Source organism: Dromiciops gliroides, chromosome X, assembly GCF_019393635.1.
Source record: "Dromiciops gliroides isolate mDroGli1 chromosome X, mDroGli1.pri, whole genome shotgun sequence".
Lineage (NCBI taxonomy): Eukaryota > Metazoa > Chordata > Mammalia > Microbiotheria > Microbiotheriidae > Dromiciops > Dromiciops gliroides.
The window spans coordinates 14,553,095-14,576,803 of NC_057867.1; the positions used below are offsets into that span (position 1 = coordinate 14,553,095).

At 42.7% G+C, this 23,709-nt stretch overlaps 1 protein-coding gene across 4 annotated transcripts in view; it reads right to left on the reverse strand.

The window, feature by feature from the left end:
• Positions 1-11,047, reverse strand: part of DIAPH2 (diaphanous related formin 2) — a 908,274-nt gene extending 897,227 nt beyond the window's left edge. For 2 of the 4 annotated variants that reach the window (XM_043974079.1, XM_043974078.1), the window contains exon 1: positions 10,925-11,047. In XM_043974079.1, the coding sequence (XP_043830014.1) occupies positions 10,925-11,047 (123 nt within the window). The remainder of the gene's footprint in view (positions 1-10,924) is intronic. The other 2 variants (XM_043974081.1, XM_043974080.1) reach the window with 2 other exon arrangements.
• Positions 11,048-23,709: the final 12,662 nt, after the last annotated feature.

Consider the following 23,709-nt stretch of genomic DNA (forward strand, 5'->3'; position numbering starts at 1 on the left):
AGATGCTGCGTTATCAAGGAAAATGACACAAAAAAGATGAATTACCATCTGCTTTGCTTCTATATCTTAAGGACCACTGGACCTTTCCATATGACTTGCTGCTGAAGCCTCCTATATGTGATGTCTCACCTTAATAGAATGGGCCCTCCTGGAGACCAGAGAACATGTTACTTGTCTGTTTCCCCTGGGATTAGCATAGAGCTTTGCACATAGCAAGTGCTTCATAGATGATTTTGAATTCATTCACCTATTTATTTATTAATAGGTAGTTTAAATAATATGGCTTTTAGAGTTCAAAACCAGCCTCTTCATTTCACAGGCAAGGAAACCAAGTCCCAGACAGCTGAAGTTGTGCAAGGGGGGGGGGAAGGCTTAAAATCAAGGGACCTGGGCTTGAATCCCAACTCTGACACTTAGTGACTTGTGACCATGAGCAAGTCACTTATGAAATGCTGAAAGCGATTTCCTCACTTGTAAATCAAGGATTAGACTTATACTACCTGTTGCGCAGAGGTGTTGTGAGGAGGTTTCAAACATAGGAAAGTCCTGGTAAGTGTTAGCTATTACTATTCTTAAATGACTTGCCCAAGGTCACAGAGCTTGAGCAGAGACTAGAGCCCAGGTATTCTGACTCCCAGCTTGCAGAATTCAGCTAGATCTAGGCCACTCATCTTTGGTTTTGCCCCAATTCTCTAATTTCATGGAGTCTTTTAAATATCTCTTTGATGTCATCCTCATTCAGTATGTTTATTCCTATCCACTGGTCATTTGCTACATGGATCTCTTCATACGAAACATGTAAAGTGGAAGTTAAACTGCCATATTGTTTTAATTGATGAGAATGCTCAAAGAGCCTAAAAACCACTGAAAAGATTTGATTTTCTAAGTAGGAAACAGACCAGGGATTCTTAACCTTTTTGTGTCGTCAATCCCTTAACCCTTCCCAGAATAAGGATTTTAAATAATCGAAGGAAATGCTAAATTTCAATTCGAGGTTAGGGAAAATAAAGACAGGCATTTTTTCTCATTCAACTTCATAGACACCTTGAAATCTCTCCATGGATTCCTTGGTCTGTGGATCCTAGGTAAAGAATTCATGGACTAGACTAAGATCTGAACTTTTTTTTTTTCACAGAGCTGGTTACCTGGACATTATTCGAACTAACCTGGGGCCAAGAGAAGTAACAAAAATTTTCACAATCACTGTTCATGGGTGGGTCAACACCTCATTTCCATGCCTACAATACTTATGTGAGAATCCTTTACAGTAATCACTTCTCCCTGGAATCTGCCATAAAAACAGGTCAGCAGCAATCTTGGCTGCAAATTACTCTCTAACCCCTCATATAGCAAACTGCCCTCTTTTTAAAAAGATGTTACAATAATCTCATGCTAGTTTAGTCTTAAAAATTTCTAATTTTACCAAAATTAATTACCTTGCTTTGTTGGGGGGGGGAGGAAAGAGGGAATGAGAAACATGACTACATTCAAAGGAAGAAGTATTGCTATGCAGGAGACTTGAAGCCAATTTCACTATCAACTTCTAATTTGGCCAAGGGCCACAGTTTCTACAGTACAAAAAGAGAGTCAATATCCAGGCCAGACAAGGGGTTACACAGAAGTATCAATACTAAATGTGAGCCAGCACAGCGGAGAGTGCACTGCACTCAGAGGCAGGAGACCCAGATTCTAATCTTCACACTACTGCTTACTAGCTAGGGGCACAACAACCTTTAAAAGCCTGAGTTGCCTATGTGTAAAATGGGAACACCACCTAAGCTGAATAGGAAGGAGCTTAATCAGGTAACCTTTTAAGGTACCAAGCTGGAAGATTCTACAGTTACTTACCTACCAACAGCAGATGGGGCAGGAATGAGGATTAAAAAGAATCATTCATACTAGGAGCTCATCAGTTTACACCACATCTAGACAGCACATTTTAGGAAGAACATTTGAGCAAATATCTAGAGCAGGGGTTCCTAAACTGGTTGGGGTTTTTTTTTTGTTTTTGTGGGGCAATGGGGATTAAGTGACTTGCCCAGGGTCACACAGCTAGTAAGTGTCAAGTGTCTGAGACCAAATTTGAACTCAGGTCCTTCTGAATCCAGAGCCAGTGCTCTATCCACTGCACTACCTAGCTGCCCCCTCCCAAACTGTTTTGAAAACTATTTTGACAATTGTATTTCATTACAGTTGGTTTCTTTTATAATTACACACACATATACATATTATGCACCTAACAATTCTTCTGACAAGTTCATTCCCAAGAGGGCCAAAGGGATCCATGACACAAAGGTTGATAATTCCTACTCAAAAGTAAGAGTGGGGGGGGGGCAGCTAGGTGGCGCAGTGGATAAAGCACCGGCCCTGGATTCAGGAGGACCTGAGTTCAAATTTGGCCTCAGACACTTGACACTTACTAGCTGTGTGACCCTGGGCAAGTCACTTAACCCCCATTGCCCTGCCAAAAAAAAAAAAAGTAAGAGTGACTGGAATGCTGAAGGACTTGGGGAAGGAGGTTAACACTCCCACTGCTCTTTACCCTGGTCAGAATATGTGCAGTTTTGTATTCAGTTCCAGAAAGACACTGACCAGCTGGAACACTGTCACAAAGTGGTCACCCAGAGACCATACCAAAATAAACAGCACTGCATCAAAATACACATCAGTCCAAGGAAGTGAGGAGATTTAGAATGTACCCCCGCCCCAAAATGGGAAGGGGGAGAAGTGGTGAGGAAGAAGTTTATAATCACTTTCTTTGAATTCAAGAGGACTTGCTCTGCCAGGCCTCAAAGGGAAAAATGAGGAACAATGGGAAGAAATTTTAAAGAAGCAAATTTCAGTTTGATATATGGAAAAACTGGTTCCCAAGTACTGAGAGCTCCCCAGAGTACACTGTACCACCTCAAGGATAGTAAGTGCCACCTCCCCTTTCCCTCAAAGCTGGCTGAGATTTGCTGAGGATACTGTAGAGTAGATTCTTGGTCAGGTATGGGCTGCACCAGGCAGCCCATGAGGTTCCTCCCAACTCTGAGTTTCTGTATTTTATCATTCACTTAGAGTCCAAATCTGATTTATGCATCTAGAAACAAAACAACCAAAGATATACTTGGGGTAGGGCTACAGTAGCTTAGTGATTCACTTTGGGCACCTCAAACTGTTTCCCTTTTTTCTAGAAGCCTTTCATAACCTGACCCCTTATTACCTTCCCAGTTTCTTATACCTTACTCTCCGCTGAATACTGCAATCCAGTGACAAGGGCCTGTTCACTGCTCCTCCCATGTAACCCTCCATCTCCCAACCAACTTTTTCACTGGACCTCCCCCATGCCTCAGATTCTCTCTGGCTTCCTGGCTTCCTGCAAGTCTCAGCTATAAATCCACCTTCTAAAAGAAGTCTTCCTCAGTCCTCTTTAATGTTAATGACTTCCCTCTGAGATTTTTCCAATTTATTCTTCAAATATCTTGTTTTTTCAGTTGTTTTCATGTAGTCTCCCTTCATTATATTTGTGAACTCCTTCAGGCCAGGGACTGTTAGAGCCTTTCTTTCTATCCTAAGCACTTAGCACAGTGTCTGGTACATAGTAAAAGCATTTAATAAATACTTGTTGATTTTTTAAATAAAGTAGTGGTCTCCAAAGTGGAGGCCACAGAGTGACTTTGAGGGGAATGTGAATAACCAATTGGAAGATAGGAAGATGAGAGGACCCTCCCAAAACAGCCAATTGTGTTTCTCATACAATTTTACCACAGGGTTCATCCAATTCTATCCCTCCCACAGCTGGCCTCACACTCTGATAGCATAATTTGGCCCTCAGGGCAGTTAGAACCTAACCTCAACTCAGGCACCCACAGCACGTAGGCAAAATTCCCTGACCACCCCCCCCCCAAATCCCCATACCCAGACCCCCAGGTCATGGAAGAAAGCCAGGGCAGGTAGCCCTCATTAAGTGGGCTCTGTACTCTGGAAATGCTCCAGTAAGATGGAGCCCCCACCCCACCCCCATCTCACTTTCTATTTTTTCAGAGGGGAAGAATAAGTGCAGATGGATGGGAGACCTCAAGAATACCAAAATATCATTACATTGTCTTTCCCATTGCCCCCAGACCCACAAGTCTTCCAAACTTCCCTATTCTTCACCATTGTCTTTCCAGTCTCCCAGGCTCTTGGCCTCCTTTATTCTTATATCCTTACTCCTCAACGTCACCCATGATGTCATAACTGCCAGATCTGATGACCTTTTCTCAATTCTCGGCCTTCTTGACCTCTCTGCAAGATTTCACACTGCTGACCCCATTTTCCTAAATACTATTCTCTTCTCTGTGGAGTGCTGAAATGAATGAATAAATGAATGAAAAAACACTTTTTTAAAGGGTCTTAACCTGAGAACCACAAAATTTGAAAAACATGTATGTTGATACCTGCATTTTAATATAATTGGTTTCCTTTGTAATCCTATGTGTTTTACTTAATACATTGGGGAAAAAAGCATTATTCTGAGAAGGGGTCCATGAACCAGACTAGGAAAGGAGTCCATGACACAAAAAAGGTTGAGATTTGATATATTTATTTACCTTGATTTATTTACTCTTTACTATGTATCAAGCACTGTGTTATATACTAAAGATACAAATACATGAATGGAAACTGTCCCTGCCTTCAAGAAAGTCACCTTGTTGCAAGGGAGGCAATGCATAGAGGAGTGGTGGCCCAGTGCAGTATTCTGGTAGGGAAAGTTACAGCAATGTGGAGTGGAGCCAGAGGGAAGGAGAGAAACACACTCTTTCCAGTGGCAATGGCAGGGTTGGTTTGATTATGGCTTTTGAATTAGATGAAGGTGGGGGGAGTAGAGATGAAAAGTAGGCACTACAGGAAAATGGCAGGCAAGAAGATGACTTGGCTAGGGCTGTCTACATAGAGTGGAGCAACTGAGGCATTCACCATAATCAATTGGAGGGGTAAGGTGCCTTAGCTGAAAAGGTTAAGCCCTCCCAGATATGGTCTTTGGTCTGGAGGAGGTGACTGATGATGGTCTAAGTGAATGAAGTCCAAGTCTAACTAGAGATTGTGGGCCAAATGAAGTCCTCATTAGTCGGAGTGGAGAGGGGAGAAGGTCAAGAGTTCTCCAAGTCAGGGTAGCTGGTTAGGGAAGATAGTGGTAGGGATCTCACTGTAGCACTTCTAAAAAAATCTTCTCTACATAGAAACATAGAAACAAAATATTCAAATCTTTTTTAAAATCTTCTAAATCAAAACTTCCAGTACCTTTTAAATTCATTTATTAAAAATATAAAAAATGTCAACACCTTCCAATTTGTTTGCAAGAACTGACTGACACCTTTGAGGACAGAAATTCACTAGCTAAATTTCACCCAAATCCTTTGTGGATTGAAAAATGAGTATCATTACTTAATAAGCATAACCAATGATGAACTTATCTTTAGGAAGGGTCTTTCTCTAGGTATGACAGCCATTAAAACCAGGTAGCACAATAATCAGCTTAGAACTACACCTTTCAATCACTGGATCACCAAGTATTAAATCAAGATTGTCAAAGATAACAAAGCCTCTCGATCACATTACTCTCATGAAAAATACTGTTAGTTTTAGGGAGAGCAAAAACATTTTATACTGTTAAATATTACCTTTGAAAATATTTCCTTTTAATCCCATCCTTTTTAATTTCTCTGAAGTTTTGTAATGTATATCGTTACAACACAGTAGATTCTGTGTATGACTTATCAACATACTATTGGGATTGGATGAGGCTTAAAAACATTTTCACTTGTTGGGTGTTTAAAGGCTACTCTTCTAAAAGATCAAAAGTTCCCACATGCCTCAGCATGGTTGACGATCTTATTTGGGTAAGGCGATCCACCCCAGTTTTGTTTCTTAAGAAATGAATGCCTTGACTTGCACCTTGGTGGTGTACTAAGTAGAATACTGGTCTTGCAAGCAGGAAGACCTAACTTCATGGCCTTCCTCAGATATTCCCTAGTTGTGTGGACCTGGGCAAGACACTTCACCAGACTAATCCTTCATCTGTAAAATGAGGCTAGTAATTGAACTGATATTACAGGGCTGTTGGGATAACATATATATGCAGTACCTTGTAAAACCCTCAAGTCCCATACAAATGTTAGCTATGATCAAGACCCCAAAGCACACTCCTATCTCACCTGACAAAATGCATTCACTTTAAATGATTCGTTTAACATGCCTAATTTAGCCTTGCAGTTAAATGACATACTCAAGTCAGAGACTAACTAGACGGTTAAGTCATCACACACACAAAATCAAAGTATCATTAGTCAAGATTTGACAAGTGTTAAAAACAGCAGGGAGTGACTACATTGAGTAGATCTCTCAAGAAAACTTGAACATTTCTAGCTTTTAAATCTTGGACAAAATCCATTAGTTTCCCCCAGAAGGCAGTTAAGAAAAATGGGTCTCCTTAGTACTGATTAAAAAGCTCAGCTACATTAATAAATTAAAGTGATCCCCATGTACAGGAAACATGTCCTTGAACTTCAGTTTTCAGGAACCACAAGGAGCCTGATTAAGTGCAAACAAAAACACTTTATGTTATCTATGACCAGTTTCAACAGCTAAGTGGGGGAAATGGGTCCAAGCAACTTCACTACTGAGGCTATTCCATCAAATAAATAGCCCTTATATGACTGAAGATCTGCAAAAGGAAAAAAAAATTGTCTGGAACATACTAAAATCTTAGCAAAGGCCATGGTACATTTCAAACAGGCAACTAATTGATTTAAATTCACAGGTGAATTTTCTTCATTACAGACTACTTACGTTGCTTTGTACAGTACTCCACTACACCTCATGGAGCCATATGGGCACTTCCCTCAACACTGTCTAAAACTATTTTATATTCATTCCAGCCAATAATTTTTCTACTGCTTTTTTTGTTTAAAAAAAAATAAGCTATCCGTAACACTGTTCCCAAATGAGAAAATGGTAACTACAGTAAGTAATAATTGCTTAATTAAAACAAGATAATAGAAACACTTAGAATGCTTTATTCTATTAGGATTATTTTTTGGTTGAAAGTCCAAGTGAATTTTTTCCTAAGAGGTCTTGTGGCTTCCAACATTTTATTTTAATATCCAAAACCTAGATTTCAAAGAGCTCAACACTAGGGATAGGGGCTAGAACTGTGAATTTTCACTGTTTCACACAGAACTCCCAGGTAAGGAAACTCTCCAAAAATGCAAGTCATCACTTACTCTACAAATGGAGTTAGTTGCCCATAGCTGTAAAAGGTTAAGTGACTTGCCTAGGGTCACACTGCCAGTACACATCAGGGGCAGAACTTGAACTCTCCCAGCTCCAAGGCCAACTTTCTAACCACTATGTTAAGCTTGCCTTTCGACAGTAAAGAAATTAAATGCTTCCCCAAAAAGGCCACTAGTCTTTTGTCCATAAGGCATTTGCCTTAAAATATGCCGTTCTCATAGGTTCGTTTTTTATTTGCTTTGCCCAGTCGGCTTTTTTTTTTTTTTTTTTTTTTTTAGTGAGGCATTTGGGGTTAAGTGACCTGCCCAGGGTCACACAGCTAGTAAGTGTTAAGTGTCTGAGGCCGGATTTGAACCCAGGTACTCCTGACTCCAGGGCCGGTGCTCTATCCACTGCGCCACCTAGCTGCCCCGCCCAGTCGGCTTTTAAGATTACTGCTAAATTATTTATGCAGCTTAACCTACATGTTTAGTCTAAGAAAAAGAGAACTTCAAAAGTATATAGTAGTAGATAAAGCACCGGCCCTGGATTCAGGAGGACCTGAGTTCAAATCTGGCCTCAGACACTTAACACTTACTAGCTGTGTGACCCTGGGCAAGTCACTTAACCCCAATTGCCTCACCCCCCAAAAAAACAAAAGTATATAGTAACAATAGTGTTTTCTTGCTTAAAGCACTGTTCCACATGGGATAACTTGAAGAGCATTGGGAGCAGTCGCAGTATCACATTCTGCTAATAGCTAGTTTCACCACCACAGACCTATCTAGTTTCTTTGTCTGAGACAAGTGAGACATAAAAGATGAAACAGGACAAATGGCCAAAGGCAAGTTAAGAATAGAATCAAGGTGCTATTACCAACAAAGATAAAACACTTTTTCCTTGATTGCAGGCTTCTTAAAAGCAAAAGCTTCTTGTTAAATGGTCCAACCAATTACTTCCAACTACCAAATGATGATTAAGGTTAGGTAAAAAGGTAGTTCTAGCATTACATCAAAAAGTCCAAAGACTCCTTTTCTACCAAAATGACATCAATTCCCACAAATTCAGAAGAGCCGAACTTCTAGGCTGCTGATTTAGAGCCAGAAGAAGGCTTAGTAAGGCTTAGTCTTACCCTCTCATTTTGCAAGTGAGGAAATGAGGAGGAAAGAAGGGGGTCCGAGATTATGTTTTAAAGTGATATGCCCAAGGTCACACAAGTAATACAGTAAATAGAACTGTGATCCCATGTGAATCCAGGGGCTCTGACTCCCTATCCAGCATGCCTTCCAATGTACTCCCCCCCAAAGTCACCATGCTCTGGCGATCCTCTCATACAAAACCTCAGTTTCCTTTCTGGAGATATGACAATGGGGTAGAAACAGAGAACTGAACTTGGTAGGAGTCAAACAAAACCAATTCGACCAAAGCTTGCTGTCTGAGGCAAGTCATTTACAGAGTTTGTGCGATTTGTTTCTGTACCAGAGTTGGAAAAAACAAAGTGGGCACATGTTCATTGGGGAAGGTCTGAACAAATTGTGGTATATGAATGTAATGAATATCACTGTGCCAAAGGAATGTAATGAATATCACTGCGATGAATTTAGAGAAGCATGGGGAAATTTGTACGACATACAAGGCGAATCAAGGAGAATTAGAATATTCACAATGACTTAAAAAAGCCATACAAAAAAATTCTACGATGAAGACAAATACCAAGTAATTTTAATGACCAATCTTGGAGAAGAGATGAATAAATGCATCTCCCTCCTTTTGGTAGAAAAGGAGGGGAAATACATCTCACTCACTGTCTCCCATGACAAACAAATTGGCTCAAGAAAAATGCAGGTGGGCTTCTGTGACAAGCCAGATGACACGTAAAAGTGATTTTCCATTATCTTTTCAGACGAAGCTTCTCAGTTGACCAAGACCCATCACTAGATGGGGTCAAGAAGATCTCTGTTCAGATTCCAGCTACTGCCCTACTCATAGCAAGCTCAGATGGATTGCAGTACAATGCCTCCATCCCTTGGCTTGGTCATTCTCTCTGGCTGTCCCCCATGACTGGAATACTCTCCCTCCTCATCTCCACTTCCTGGCTAAAATACCACCTTTTACAGGTAGCCTTTCCCTTTCTCTCTTAATTCTAGTGCCTTCCTTCTGCTCATCATTTCCTAGTCATTCCATATATCGTTTGTACATTATTTGCTTGGAGTCTCTCCCATTAGGGAGCTCCTTGAGGGCAGGGACTGTCTTTTGCCTCTTTTTGTATCCCTAAATGCTTAACACAGTGCCTAGAATGGAGTAGGTGCTTCTTGACTGACTATAAGATCTACTTCACACACTTATAAAGCTCACATGAAAGTGTGAAGTAAATAAAAGTACACCATATATAATATATATGTGAAATATAGAAATGTTTGCTTTATGATCTAGTGAGATAAGCTCAGTACAAACTGTGATATCCTCTCCAGCTCTCCAAAATAGCTTTCATCACACTGATGTCGGTCGTACCTCCAGTGATGTAGCTGACAAGTTACTGTAAACTAAAAACTTCAGCGTTGCCTCTTTCATGTGCTGAATGACTCACAGGAGAAGACGAAGCTTCAACCCCCCCCCTCCCGCCCCCCCCCCCCAAAGATCTAGAAAACCCAAGTCGAGCAGAGTGAAGGGGGAAGCTGCTACAGGATTGCCCAATATGATCCCTTCCTTTCCCAAGGCAGCGGCAGGAAGTAGCTCTAGCCAGTCAAACTTGGAGCCGGCTGCCTAGGGCTCTCAAACTTTCTGTTGGCAGCCAACGAGAAACCCCACCCCACCCCCCCATTGCCTGGGCTCCTCATGACTGGTGCCCTACCACAGGAAGGGGGGAAGGGGGGGGACGAAAGAAAGAAAAAGGAAAGAGACAGAGACAGAGAGACAGACAGAGACAGGAAGAGAGAAAGAGAAGAGACAGAGACAGAAAGAGAAAGACAGACAGAGATAGGGAGAAAGAGAAGAGACAGAGAAAGAGAGAGACAGAGAGACAGAGACAGAGACAGGAAGAGAGAGAAAGAGACAGGGACAGGAAAAGAGAAAGAGAGAGAGAGAGAGAGAGAGAGAGAGAGAGAGAGAGAGAGAGAGAGAGAGAGAAAGAAAGAAAGAAAGAAAGAAAGAAAGAAAGAAAGAAAGAAAGAAAGAAAGAAAGAGAGAGAGAGAGAGAAAAGTGACGAGCTCGAGGCTGAGACAAGTGTGTGTGGAGACTCGCGTTCTTGAGGAAGTTCTGGGAGAGAAGGAGGGAGGGAGGAAGGGAGAGACACAGCCGAGAGCCTCCCGGCGGGGAGGGGGCTCCTCTGCACGTGGGGGGCAGGAGCCCAGCAGCCCCCAGCCCGAAGCTTTGTGAGAAGCAGCAGCTACAAAGAGGGGCGCAGGCGGGGAGTGGGCGCGGGCGGGCGCGCGCACACCACCCCCCGCGGGCAGGGCAGACCCCCTTCCCCAGTTCTCGGGGGGCTCCGGTCTCCCCCAGCCTCCCCCAGCAGCCGGAAGAGGGGCCCGGAGGAGGGGGTTGCTTAGCCTGAGGGCGGCTCTTCGCCCCCGCGGAGGGGGGGAGGCAGGCGGGGCTCGGGGGTGGGCGACCTCGGGGGCCCCCCGCCCCCTCCTCCTCCTCCTCGGCGGGCGCCCCCCACCCCCAGCCCGCGGGGCAGGGCAAACTCACCAGCTTGGGCTTGTTTTTGGTCTCCTCGTCTCCGGCGGCCCGGCCCCCAGCGCTGCGCTTGCCGCCCCGGCCCCCGCCGGGCTCGTCGCCCCCGGGGCCCGCCGCCGTCCCGGGCTGCTCCATCGCTCCCGGCCCCGTCACCTGCGCCCCGCGCCCCGCCCCGCCCGAGCTGAGCTAGCCGCTGACCCCGCCCGGTCCGCCGAGGGAGAAGGCAGCGCGTGGGGGCGCGGCCGCCGCCGCCGCCGCCGCCGCCCTCAGGGCCCGGGGGTGGCCGCGCCGGGGGGCGGCCCAACGAGACGAGCCGAGTCGGGCCGGGCCGGACCCCGCCGCCGCTACTCCCGGAGGCGGGCGGGCGCGGCGGGAGCCAAGCGGGCGACTGTGGCTTTAAGAGGGCCTGGGCACATGCGATGCCGCCCAGTGTCCGCTGGCAGCAGCCGCCCGGGCACGGAGAGCGGAGCTTCCGACTCCGCTGCGGAGTCGGGCCGCGCTACTGAGCATGCCCGGCGCGCGGGCTGGAGCCGGCGGCCGCGCTGCCTGCCAGTCCCCCTGCCGGGCCGCCCGCCGGGCCGTCCGTCAGTCGGCCCGCCCGGCCGAGCGCCCTCAGCCTCTCAGAGCGCGGCTTTCACTTCCCGGGGACTGGACGGGGGGCGGGGGGTGGGAAGGCGCGGCGAGGCGAGGTGAGGCGCTAACCCGGGGGAGGAGCCCATCCCTCCAATGGGGAAGCCGAGGCCAGTGGACTACTCAAAAGTGGCCCTGACAGCTGGAAAGCCACGCAAGGTCATGCCTGGCCGGGGCCACATGACTCGCACTACACCCACACTTGGGACCCTCTCCAGGGGACTGGAAAGAGATGTGGCCTCGAAGCTCGCCTTGACCACTTACTGCATGGGTGACCCGGGACTTGGAGATCCTGGCTCCCTGCTTTACTACCGTTTGACCTTGGCCAACTCGCTTGCCCTCTCCGGGACTCAGTTCCCCCCATATCCAAAATGAGGTCATTGGAATAGATAATGTCAAAATTCCTTCCAAACTTAGTTCTGTAACTGGGTCCACAGTTACTGTTAGCCCAACTTTACAGCCTCCTTATTGGTCTCCCGCCCTCAAGGATCCCCACTCCAATATCAGCACAATCGCCAAACCGACATTGGTAAAGTGTGAATCGAACCACGTTATTCCCTGTGCGTCCTCAATAAACTCTAGCCCATCCCTGTAGCCTCTAAGATCAAGTAAATCCCTCTACCTGTTTAAGCCCCTGACAATCTGGCCCCAACTTTCCTTTTCAGCCTTATCACACGGTGCTCCTCCTCAATCATACATAGACCCTACCAAACTGACCCTTTGCCGGTTTCTCACACGCAACGCTCCATCTTCAGTCTCTGTGCCTTTGTGTTAATTGTCTCCCAAACCTAGAATGTACTCCCACCTCTCCAGTTTCCTTCAGAACTCTACGCAAGCTCCGAACCATGTTTCCCCTCCTCCCATATATCCCCCTTATATTTCTTTTTAATACCTTTATATGTGTACATTTCCAAAGAGTAGGATATAAACTCCTTGAGGGCAAGGGCTTGCAGGTGTGTCTTCTTGGAAGCCAGCACGGTGCTAAGCACATTAATAAATGGTTGCCCAGACAGGTTTACACTACTTGCCTATTTCTCCCAATACAGTGAGATCACAGTCAGATCATCACAAAGTACCGTCTAAATATGTCCCTGCCATACATACAGTGGAATACAAGCTCTCAAAGATTTTACCAGAGAAGCACAAATTCTGGCCTCTGACTGAGATTTGTGATGTGCCTTTAAGGTTTGTGATCCTCAACAACCCTGTGAGATAAATACTACAGATCCCCACCATTGTTCAGAAGACCTTGAGACTCCAAGAAGTTATATACCTTGCTCAGGAATCTCCTAACTCCAAGTCCAGCCACTGGGACGAAACCACATTATTTCTTGGAACTACAAAAGCTTTGAGAATGGGTGTTGCTTGAAGGACAACAAGGAGAGGGCACTGACTCTTTGATAAGTGTTTACTGGGAGACACATGGGATGCTGCTTAAGTGAAGTGGAGATGAGCTTGAATTAACATAGATTTTGAACTCTGAGACCCACAGACCAGGCTGATCACCCCACTTTTATACATACAGAAGTATGGATTACACTTCCAAAAATTTAAGAAAAAACTACCTAAGGAAGCTCACCAAAAGTAGAATTGGCTTCCTGGGGAGACAATGAGTTTCCTGTCATTGGAGGAATTTAAATGTAATCGGGATCACTCATCAGCTCCATAGTAGTAGATGGGATCCTATTCAGACATGAGCTTGATTAGGTGGCTTCTGAGGGCCCTTTCATCTCTAGGATTCTTTGGCCTTGTTTACAAATGGGGAGAGAAGGGACTGAGATACCAGTGACATTGATTTAGATATTGTGGGCAGCTAAGTGGCACAGTGGATAAAGCACCAGCCCTGGATTCAGGAGGACCTGAGTTCAAATCCAGCCTCAGACACTTGACACTTACTAGTTGTGTGACCCTGGGCAAGTCACTTAACCCTTATTGCCCCACAAAAAAAGGGGGAAAAGTTAGTATAATGAATTTAGATATTGTATATTTTATTTAAAAGTGACATGGCTTTCAATGGAAGGTTCTATTGTTTGGGCTTAATGTTTTCTCCAAAGGAACTAGATGGTTTATGAATAAACTGAAAAGAGATGTCCCTGATCGATTGTGTTATGTATTTTACCTTAAACTCAACCCCAATCCTTTTAATTTTTGGTGTTTATTTTTCAATATTTTGTTACAGTTAATGTCAACAATGAAAACCCTTTCAGACATGGGGGACATAGGCCTCTGTTTGAAGCCAACACACCAACTCACTGCTGCTCTCTGTCAAGGACACAGTCAGGTGATTCTGGAACTGGCACCACCTCAGCTGGAGTCTTAGAAACAACCTTGCCCCACCTACGTACCTCCCTTTTTATTTCTCCCCTCTTGGGAAACAAAGAAAGGCTGAGCAGAGAGACACACCTGAGCCATAGGGCAGTATGAAGAAAGGAGATATCACCCACAACTGGGATTCTCTAAAGTTATGCCCAAAGCACTGGCCTATTTGGTTTCTTGTGTGGATCCTTCTCCCTTATAGAGCCCAGTAGTCTGGGACCTAGGCGACATCAAAGAGCCAGTGCTGAGGGAGATACTTCAATGAAACCATAACTCCCCCCTGCCCCATGGGAGTACTCCCTCCACTGGTGCAAATGGAAAAACCTACTTACCATCTTAGCCTGAACAATTCAAGTGCCCATCTCTCCACAGAGGATCTGCCCAATGCGTTGGAGGCCTTCCCCTGGCTCTTTTAATATCTCAAAAGTACCAGTACAGCACAGGGATTGTCCATCTATTCTCTCTCATTCTTACTATGTGATCAACCACCTCCTTTTCTAATTATATGGTACACACCCTTGCTCTTGAAATAAGAAATGTGATTACGTTAACACACATGAAGTAATTAGGGAACAGTTAGCTGCTATGATGCCTTCCTCACCAAAGCTTCTTTCCAAGCTCAGTTCAAGCACCCCTTCATAAATAAGGCCTTTCCTAATAACCCAAGCTGCTAGTACTCCCCTCCAAAAAGGTACTTGGACTTCATATATACTTGTCTGCATCCATGTCGTTTTCCCCATTAGAATGTAAGCTCTGAGGCAGCTAGGTGGTGCAGTGGATAGAGCACTGGCCCTGGATTCAGGAGGACCTGAGTTCAAATCCGGCCTCAGACACTTAACACTTACTAGCTGTGTGACCCTGGGCAAGTCACTTAACCCCAATTGCCTCACTAAAAAATAAAAAATTAAATAAATCTTATGAAAATGAATGTTGAAAACTACCCTTACATGTAACTGGAAAAAATAAAATAAATGTTTGTTGCAAAAACAAAAAAATAAAAATAAAAGTAATTTAAGCTCCTTTAGTAATGTTCTTCGAGAAACGATGACTATGATGAATACAGAGAAGCATGAAATCAACATACACAGTGACCACAACAATGTAAACCAGAAGAACAACCCCAACTGAAGAACAACTGTTCTGAATGGCTGAGGTCAGACAAACAGAACAAGGATTAAGAGTGCTGCAAAATTGCAGAGCACAAGCATGGCCTAAAGAAAATATGAGAAGAGAACTCCTCTCACTACGTTGCAGACGTGGGAGGGCCACAGATATGAAACACTATGTCTATTTTCAGATTTTTTTCATTGTATTGACCTTACTATTTTCCCTCTTCATTCTTTTTTTTCTTTAAAAATATTTATTTTATGGGAAAGCTCTCTGGGAGGGAAATAGATAAATTTAGGTGATATAAAAACAAAAGATATTTTTAAATTACTTTAAAAAACGAATGTGAGCAAATTGAGAGCAGGGATTATCTTCATATTCCCAGTGCCTAGCATATAATAGTACTTTCCTTAATAAGTGATTGTTGGATGATTCAAAAATCAAAGAAGCTAGTCTAAACATGCTTGTGAAATCACCTAGTCCAGTCTTCTATGAGTCATATTTGCATGTTTTTTTTTCTCTCCCAACACCCTAGAGTACAATTCATCTCAACCAAGAGACAAACTCATTTCTTACTTTCTACCTCCTCATCTTTTCTAACACAGTGCCTGTCACATAGTAGGCACTTAATAAATGTTAATTGACCCTTGACTAGCTATGGCAAAGATTTCACCTTAATGAAGTTTTTTAATCTCTTCTGTTTTCCTAAACAGTGAATCACGCAAAGTAGCATTGGAGTACCTTTATTTACTCTCTACTGCCTTTCAGTGTCCCACAGAGCAGCATGCCTCTTTTTCTTGTTTCCTGTTTTCCTCAGCCCACCAGTTGTTAGTATTTACCCTCTAGAATTACTTTGTATTTATTTTGTATTTTCTTCATGGTGTACATATTGTTCCTCACCACCCTTCTCCTTAATAGGATGCCCTCGAAGGCAAGAACTGTTTTTCCTTTTGTCTTTGTATCTCTAGCACCTAAATACTAATATAGTATTTAGCGCATAGCAGGATCATAATAAATACTTGTTGAATTGAATTGCTCCAAACTTAGCTTTTCTGTTGTCTTTGGAAATGGATTGAGACACTAAGAAGATGATAGAAACGTTGAGTTCCAAGTGATGCATCAGCACCACGGGCAGCAGCAAACTTTGGGTAGCCCTGCCAAAGTTGCCACCATTGGAGTCAAGAAACATGCAATTATCAGAGGTCAAAGCAAGCTGTGCAGTCAGGAATCTGGGCAGACAAGAAGAAACTTAAAAAGTATACAAATAGCAGCGGTCAAGGCAATTCAGGAATCTAGAAGAGATAGGGGATTCCATACAAAACAAAACAAAACAAAACCAGCAATCCAATTGCCATAAAGTAGACCTAATACTGAGGCAAAGCTTAGCTTGGTCATGAGCCCACAGATTAGTGACTGTACATAGGAATCAAGATCGGTTGATAGATCCTGACAGAGAATCCTCAATAACACGTAGATAATGGTTGAAAGCAGGTGAAGAAGTCTGGGAAATGCAGATGATATAAAATACTAAGTATTATCTGTTAATTTTCTTCTGTGCACCTCCTTTGGCTTTTAGGAAAATCCTAGTGAAGACCACTGCATTAAACCATTAGAAGGGGGAAAAACAAGACAGAATGCATTTATTAAGTTCCTACTATGTTCCAGGTCCTGTGCTAACTCCTGGGGATTCAGAGAAAGGTAAAAGACAGTCCCTGCTCTCAAGGAGCTCACAGTTCAATGGGAGAGACAACATGTAAACAACTATGTACAAACTAGGGATAGCTAGGTTGTGCAGTAGATAAAGTGTAGAGCCTGGAGTCAGGAAAACTCATTTTTCTGAGTTCAAATCAGGGCTCAGACATTTACTAGCTGTGTGACCCTGGGCAAGTCACTTCACCCTGTTTGCCTCAATTCCTCATCAGTAAAAGGAGCTGGAGAAGGAAATGGCAAAACATGCCGGTATCTTTGCTGTGAAAGCCCCAAATGGGGTTACAAAGAGTTGGACACCACTGAACAACAATAACAAATGTCAAACAAGTGAAGGAAGCCAAGGAATCCCAGAGGCAGAGATGAGGAGAGAGAGAATTCTAGCCAAGGGGACAGCCAATGAAAATGCATGAAGTTGGGAAATGGAATTTCTTGTTGGAGGAAAAGCAAGGAGACCAGTGTATCACAGAGTATGAGGAGGGAAGTAATTCTCATCGATTCACCACTTATTAATGGCTCTCATCTCCTATAATTGAATCTTGGAGATAGTAACCCAATGTCATTTTCAGCTTCTAGGATCTATATAAGGAATGACAGACTTTGACATATTCCTCTGTCATACCACCTCTGGTTTTATTCTGTACAATGAAATCAATACATTGAATTTCTTTTCTTTTCTCTTTTTCTTTCTTTCTTTCTTTCTTTTTTTTTTTTGGTGGGGCAATGGGGATTAAGTGACTTGCTCAGGGTCACACAGCTAGTAAGTGTCAAGTGTCTGAGGCTGGATTTGAACTCAGGTCCTCCTGAATCCAGGGCCAGTGCTTTATCTACTTCAGCACCACCTAGCTGCCCCCTAATACACTGAATTTCATCTGGAAATGAGTGCAAGTTTTAGAGTACAGAATATGTGCTCCAAGTAATAATAACTGACATATGGTACTGTGAGGTTTACTAGATGTCTTGTAGACATCATATTTTAGCCAAATGAAAAAGCATTCAACTTCTGCACAGGTGAAGACCCAACTTATGTAAAAGTCACAGTGGATAGAGGATTGGGCTCAGAATCAAGAAAACCTAGTTTTGAATCCCATTCATTAGTTACCTGAATCTGGGTATGTCAGTCTCTTTACCTCAATTTCCTTATCTGTAAAGTGGGGGGTGATAATAGCCCCTTCACCAGATTATTATGAAAAGAAAATAAGAAGGAATATATGTAAAGTACTATATAAACATGAGCTATTATTATCAGGATTCATAGATAACCTATAATGGATTATAATAGTCCAGTGTGGAAGTTGTTCACTTATTTAATCAACAAACATTTATTCAGCACCTCTATATTAAGTATTAAACTATCTCTAAATGTAAATGTTTCATTAGCAGAAGTATCATGCAATTAAAAATCTATTGCCTATTCAAATTTGTAGTTGGTGAATGTGAGCAGGTGTAACATATTACAATAAAAAACTGCACAAAGAAACATTGTAAAGGATGTCACCAAAGAGTATTAGAAAAGGGGATGGACCAGTCACATGACAGGAGGGAAAGATAACCAATCAATGGACAGCTTACATGCTCTACTGGTCTCCACACAATGTCAAGAGATCTAGAGGAAAGCCCTAGAATGTTGGGTGGGATTCCTGCAGAAGATTTACAGGAGGACTTGGGTAAGAATGGCACCCTATGAGAGGGCAGAGATGGGTTGGAATTTATATTCTTGGAGAGAAAATCCACATTAATGCTGTCACAGATCCATCAAAGTTTCAAAATTACTATCAAGACCACATATTTCAATAGCTTTCATTGATATGGATACTACCTCCATTGGTATAGATGACATCCATCCATGCCTCCACCTCCTTTTTCTGAATCAAACCTTCATATTCTTTCATGCATGAAAGTTATCATTGGTAATATACTGTTACTTACTTAAACCTACCATTCCTCTTTCCATTGCCTTACAATTTTGATTCTTCAGTGACTAAGGTGTTTTGTTATTCAGTCATATAGCATTACCAGAGTATTGATATTAGTCAAAATGATAATTTTTATGTCAAAGAGCAAGATGGGATCATTAAAAGTGATAAACAAAACCAAGACAACTCTATATCAGAATGAAGAAAAACAATACTAAAAGAGATCAGAATTCAGATTAAGCACATTGACCAATCTGAGGACTGACAATGAAACATACTTCCGTCCTTTAAGCAAAGAGGTAGTGCACTTGAGGTGCAGAATGATGCACCTAGCATCAAACTCTAGCAGTTTGTTTTACTTGATTGCTTTTCTTTGTTATAAGAGAAGGTTCTTTGAGGGAGAGGTGGAAGTGGAAGGGGTATTGGGAAGTGACAACAATATAAAAGTTACAAACATCAAAACTTTTTTTTAAAGTTGCACAATTTTCCAATTGCAATCCAGCCTACCTCCTCCCTTCTGTTCAATTCAGGTCCCAGTTTGTGGCCATATGTACTACTAGGCTAAGACATACTGATGGACCAACCTAAGGATGACCCACCCAACTCCAAGCAATAGTCTGCTTCCACTCATTTTCTCCCCATTTCCTTTGAGAAGTGTGTATTGTTTGGCCAATCTGTTTTGAATAGCCCTGAATTTCATTGAGCAAGCCCATTAGTATTAGGGACGGGATACAGTCAGCATCCCTCAAGGCTCTGCCCTGGGATCTTTTCTCTCACTTGGAGACCTCATTGGCCCTCCAGCCCCACTTTAATCTGTAGGTAGATGATATCTCTATTGCTAACCTCTATCCTGAGCTCCAGTCTCAAATCCTGATATCCTGATATCCTGAGCAGGATCCTGTCTCTTGGACATCTCAAATTGGAATGTCCCATAGATAGCTCAAACTGCACATGTCTAAAACTGAACTCATTACCTTTCCCTCACCCAAAACTGTCTCCTTTTCCTGCCTTTCCTGTTACTACTAAGGTTACAACCATCCTCCCAGTCACTCAGACTTACAACCCTGGTATCAGCCTTAACTCCTTTCTCTCACCCAGCCTATGCAATCTGTAGCCAAGTCTTGATCTTTCTAACTTTAGATGTATCATATATACCTCCTCTTCACTGACAGCAGCTACTCTGGTGCACACCCTCCTTACTTCATACTTGGACTATTGCAATAGCCTTCTGGTTTCTTTCCTTGCCTTGAATCTCTCCTCTACTCCAATCCAATATCAGCACAGAGGCCAAAGTGTTCTTGCACAAGTCTGACCAAGTCACCTCCCTACTCAATAGCTACTCTAGTAGCTCCCTATACCTCCAGGGAGTAACATGAAATGCCTCTTTATCTTCCCAATTAAAAATGAAGATTAGAATGAACAATTGTTACCCTTAATCTGAAAACTCATTGTTCTTGTTGCATTAATATTTTTTTTACAAAATGCATGACTTTACATTTTAAAAAAAAAACATGACTTTATGACCTTTTGCATTACTTTCCCCCTTCTTCATTGCACTTCCTGTGGGTATGAATCATAATTAAGAGCAGAAACATTTTCACATGGGAAGTAGTTTCTCCCCCTTTCCCCACCTCTTCCTTTCTCTGATTTGCCTCACCAGGGGAGGAAAGGATGAGAATACCACCCCCTCCCAGTGGTGGCCTCTAGCAAAGAGGTTGCCTCCCATCCCCGGGGCTGTAGAATCAAATGGAGTTTAGCCTGGAGTTAAGGGGAACATTAATCAGCCTTTTAGATCACCTTTACAAGTGAAATGAATGCTATCACTTCTTTGGCAAGCTGTAGAACCACTGTTAGTGAAGAAAGTTGATAAGTGGGTGTAATTGGCTGAGCGGGTGTAAAGGCAAAATAGCAGTAAATCAAATTGCTAGAACTGAAAGTGCCTAATTATCTTATGACACCTAAAAAGGCTTCCTTTGGTTACTAGGACATGGCCTGTATTCTCTTTGCCCAAATTTATTATCCTTCTCAGTTTCATCCAGAAACTAGGGAGCTGGATGGCTTCCAGTTAACCAGGTTCTACCAATCTTTACTTGGTTACACCTATACAAATATGGTCCAGAATTTTTAGAATTCAAATTCCAAATCTAGATTCTTAGTTCTCAGCCCCAGATTCAACATGAAATTTTTGACAATTACCCATACCAATAGTTCTGTGAACTGGGGGTGCCAGTTGCATTGCCAGTACTGTCTAGCTGCTCCTATTTGTTATACCTAGAAAAGAAGAGAATTATAAAGGGGAGGGAGGGACTTTATGGTTCCTAGGATCACCTAGTTTAAATCAGAGATTAGGGCAATGAAGCTTCATGATTTCCCTAGGATCACATAAACAGATCTTTTTGTTCAAAAAGAAAAACAGAGGAAAGAGAAGCCAATAGAATAACAGAAGTTGGTTTGTTTGTGGGATAAATAGATATCAAAGACTCCAAAAGAATTGAAAAGATCACAGACAATATTTTTCTCCTCCCCACTGCATAAAAAGGGTGCCCAAGAAGATAACAGGAACCACCAACTCATGTTACTACTTTCTCATTTTTATAAAATCTTTATGACAAAGACCTATACATGGATCAAGTGTATCCTAGACAAAAACAGAAGTGTACATGAAGGCTTACACAGATTGTTTTTTGTAGCAGACTACATGTCTTCTCAGTCAGACTGAGAACTGTGCAAAATATAAGTCCCCATTTTATCTATAATTTGTTAATTTCTATATAACATAACTTCCTGAAACTGAATTCTGAGCCACACATGTATGCATACATATATGCATTATATATATATACATATATATGAAGAGAGAGACAGAGACAAAAATATAAGGCCTCATTGTGTCTCTTTTTTTCCATTTCAACAAAACACAATTTCCCAGAAACAAATTCAAGCCCTCTTTAGAAAGGGGGGGGTGGTGGTAGCTGGGTAGCAATGCAGTGGATAAAGAAAGCCTTGACTCTGGATTCAGGAGGACCTGAGTTCAAATCCAGCCTCAGACACTTGACAATTACTAGCTGTGTGACCCTGGGCAAGTCACTTAACTCTCATTGCCTGGAAAAAAACACACAAAAAAAAGAGAAAAAAAAAGGGGTGAGGGGTGATCTCCTTCCCCTGTGTTAAAATCATATGAGATGCTGTTTCAGATACCATTATGGAGAAAAGTTTGTTCAATGATTTACTAAGAATCAATGTCTAGCAAAGCATCAAACAGGAAGACATAATAAGCTCACCCAGGGTATATCCCTCTCAATGGCAAGATTTTGCAAATCTTTTTGTAGATGACATTGTACTAACTTCATCAAGTATCAGAACATTCATTATAGGATCTCCTCACTGTATTGGAAAGAGACCAATTTAACCATCTACAATGAAAAAGCAGATTGTCTAGATAAAAACATGTGGCTAGATTGGCAATAAATTAAATAAATCCAGCTATAGGTGCTGAAAACAGACAATGAACAAGGACCAGAATTAAACAGAAAGAAGAGAACAGACCAGATAAAATTTGAGGAATCATGTAACAGTTTCAGTGATTGCAAACTACCCTGCACAGAAGTCCAGCTCTTTCGAACAAATATTGTAGGATTAGGAAAGATTATGAATAGTATCCCTTTATAAAACAGTGTTAATGGGAATGATCCCTGGATTGGGACATGACTCTAGCTTTTTTCTGAGCATCATATATCTTTGGATGATACAGCAACTTCTAATTAGTCACCAGTGATGAAAGTTGTATCAAAAATGATGGGCCTCAGAACCCAAAAGAGCCACCCATCTGCAGGCCATAAGAATAAATACAGAGTAACAGTCTTCTCTTCCAGGATTCTGCCACTGCTTCCTCTCCTTTGGACTTTCAGCAAATGGTTGGGGGTGAGGGGATGGGAAAGAAGGGAGAAGGGAGCTCTGCCCATAGTAATGGAGGCTATAAAAACGTGTGAACCTGAATCCTTAGCCTCAACCTTCTGTTTTCTGTTTCTTTCCCTGAGCTTAATAAGCCTATGAACCTGAGTGACATGGGGCTTAGGAGAACTCAGAAGAAGTTTCTCCTGTGAGAAGTAAAGCCAAAGATGACCAAATAACAGGACAGACATAGGGAGGAATCAAGGGACTATTAAAGTTTAGATTGACCAACTAGATATGAGGACAGACACACTTAAGAAGTAAGGGGAGGGAGCAGCTAGGTGGCGCAGGGGATAGAGCACCGGCCCTGGAGTCAGGAGTACCTGAGTTCAAATCCGGCCTCAGACACTTAACACTTACTAGCTGTGTGACCCTGGGCAAGTCACTTAACCCCAATTGCCTCACTTAAAAAAAAAAAAGAAGTAAGGGGAGATAGAATTCTATAGCAGGAAAGTCACTTAGGTGTGACTACTACCTGACCAGAGCTAGGAGACAGAGACAACTCCAGAGGTCAGGACCATCATTCCAAAAAAAATCTCCTTGCCTCTCATGAATATGACAAGTATTCAAACTTTCCCCACCCCACCCCCCAAAAGAACTTTCCATTTGTAGGTGGTCACCCCATCTATCCTCTATAAAGGCTTTTGCCTTCCTTCTGTTCTGGGAAGAGAATGTTTTTAAGCTTTCCTCCCCAGGGGCGAAGTCTTTGATTTCCTCCTTGGTCACTTTCTCTAGTGCCAAATAAAAGACCACTTTAATTCTGATTGGACTGTGTGTGAAAGTGTAATTCTTTACAGAGAAATACCCAAGGACCCCCACCTTTTCCCCAGTAACACTGAGAAATGAATGTTTCAGTCCTGATATTAGGCTTGTGAATTCAAAAGGTAGAAAATTCCTGAAGCAGATGCTAGCTTCCCACCATGCTGTAATTTGTACAATAGCATCACATCTGAGAGAAGTACCACTGTGAAAGAACTGAGAAGGCCAAAGACATTCCCCAGCTAGAGCCAGTCAATCTGGATCTTTGGGGGTGGTTGCATTAGTGCAGGTCTGAGTTGAAAGCAAACATTGCTGTGGAAGTAGTCCCACTAAGTTGTCTTGTCTTTTCCTTCTGGGAGAGGATAAGGTGTGCAATGGGTTATTCTTTTATGTTTCCAAAGTTAAGAATAC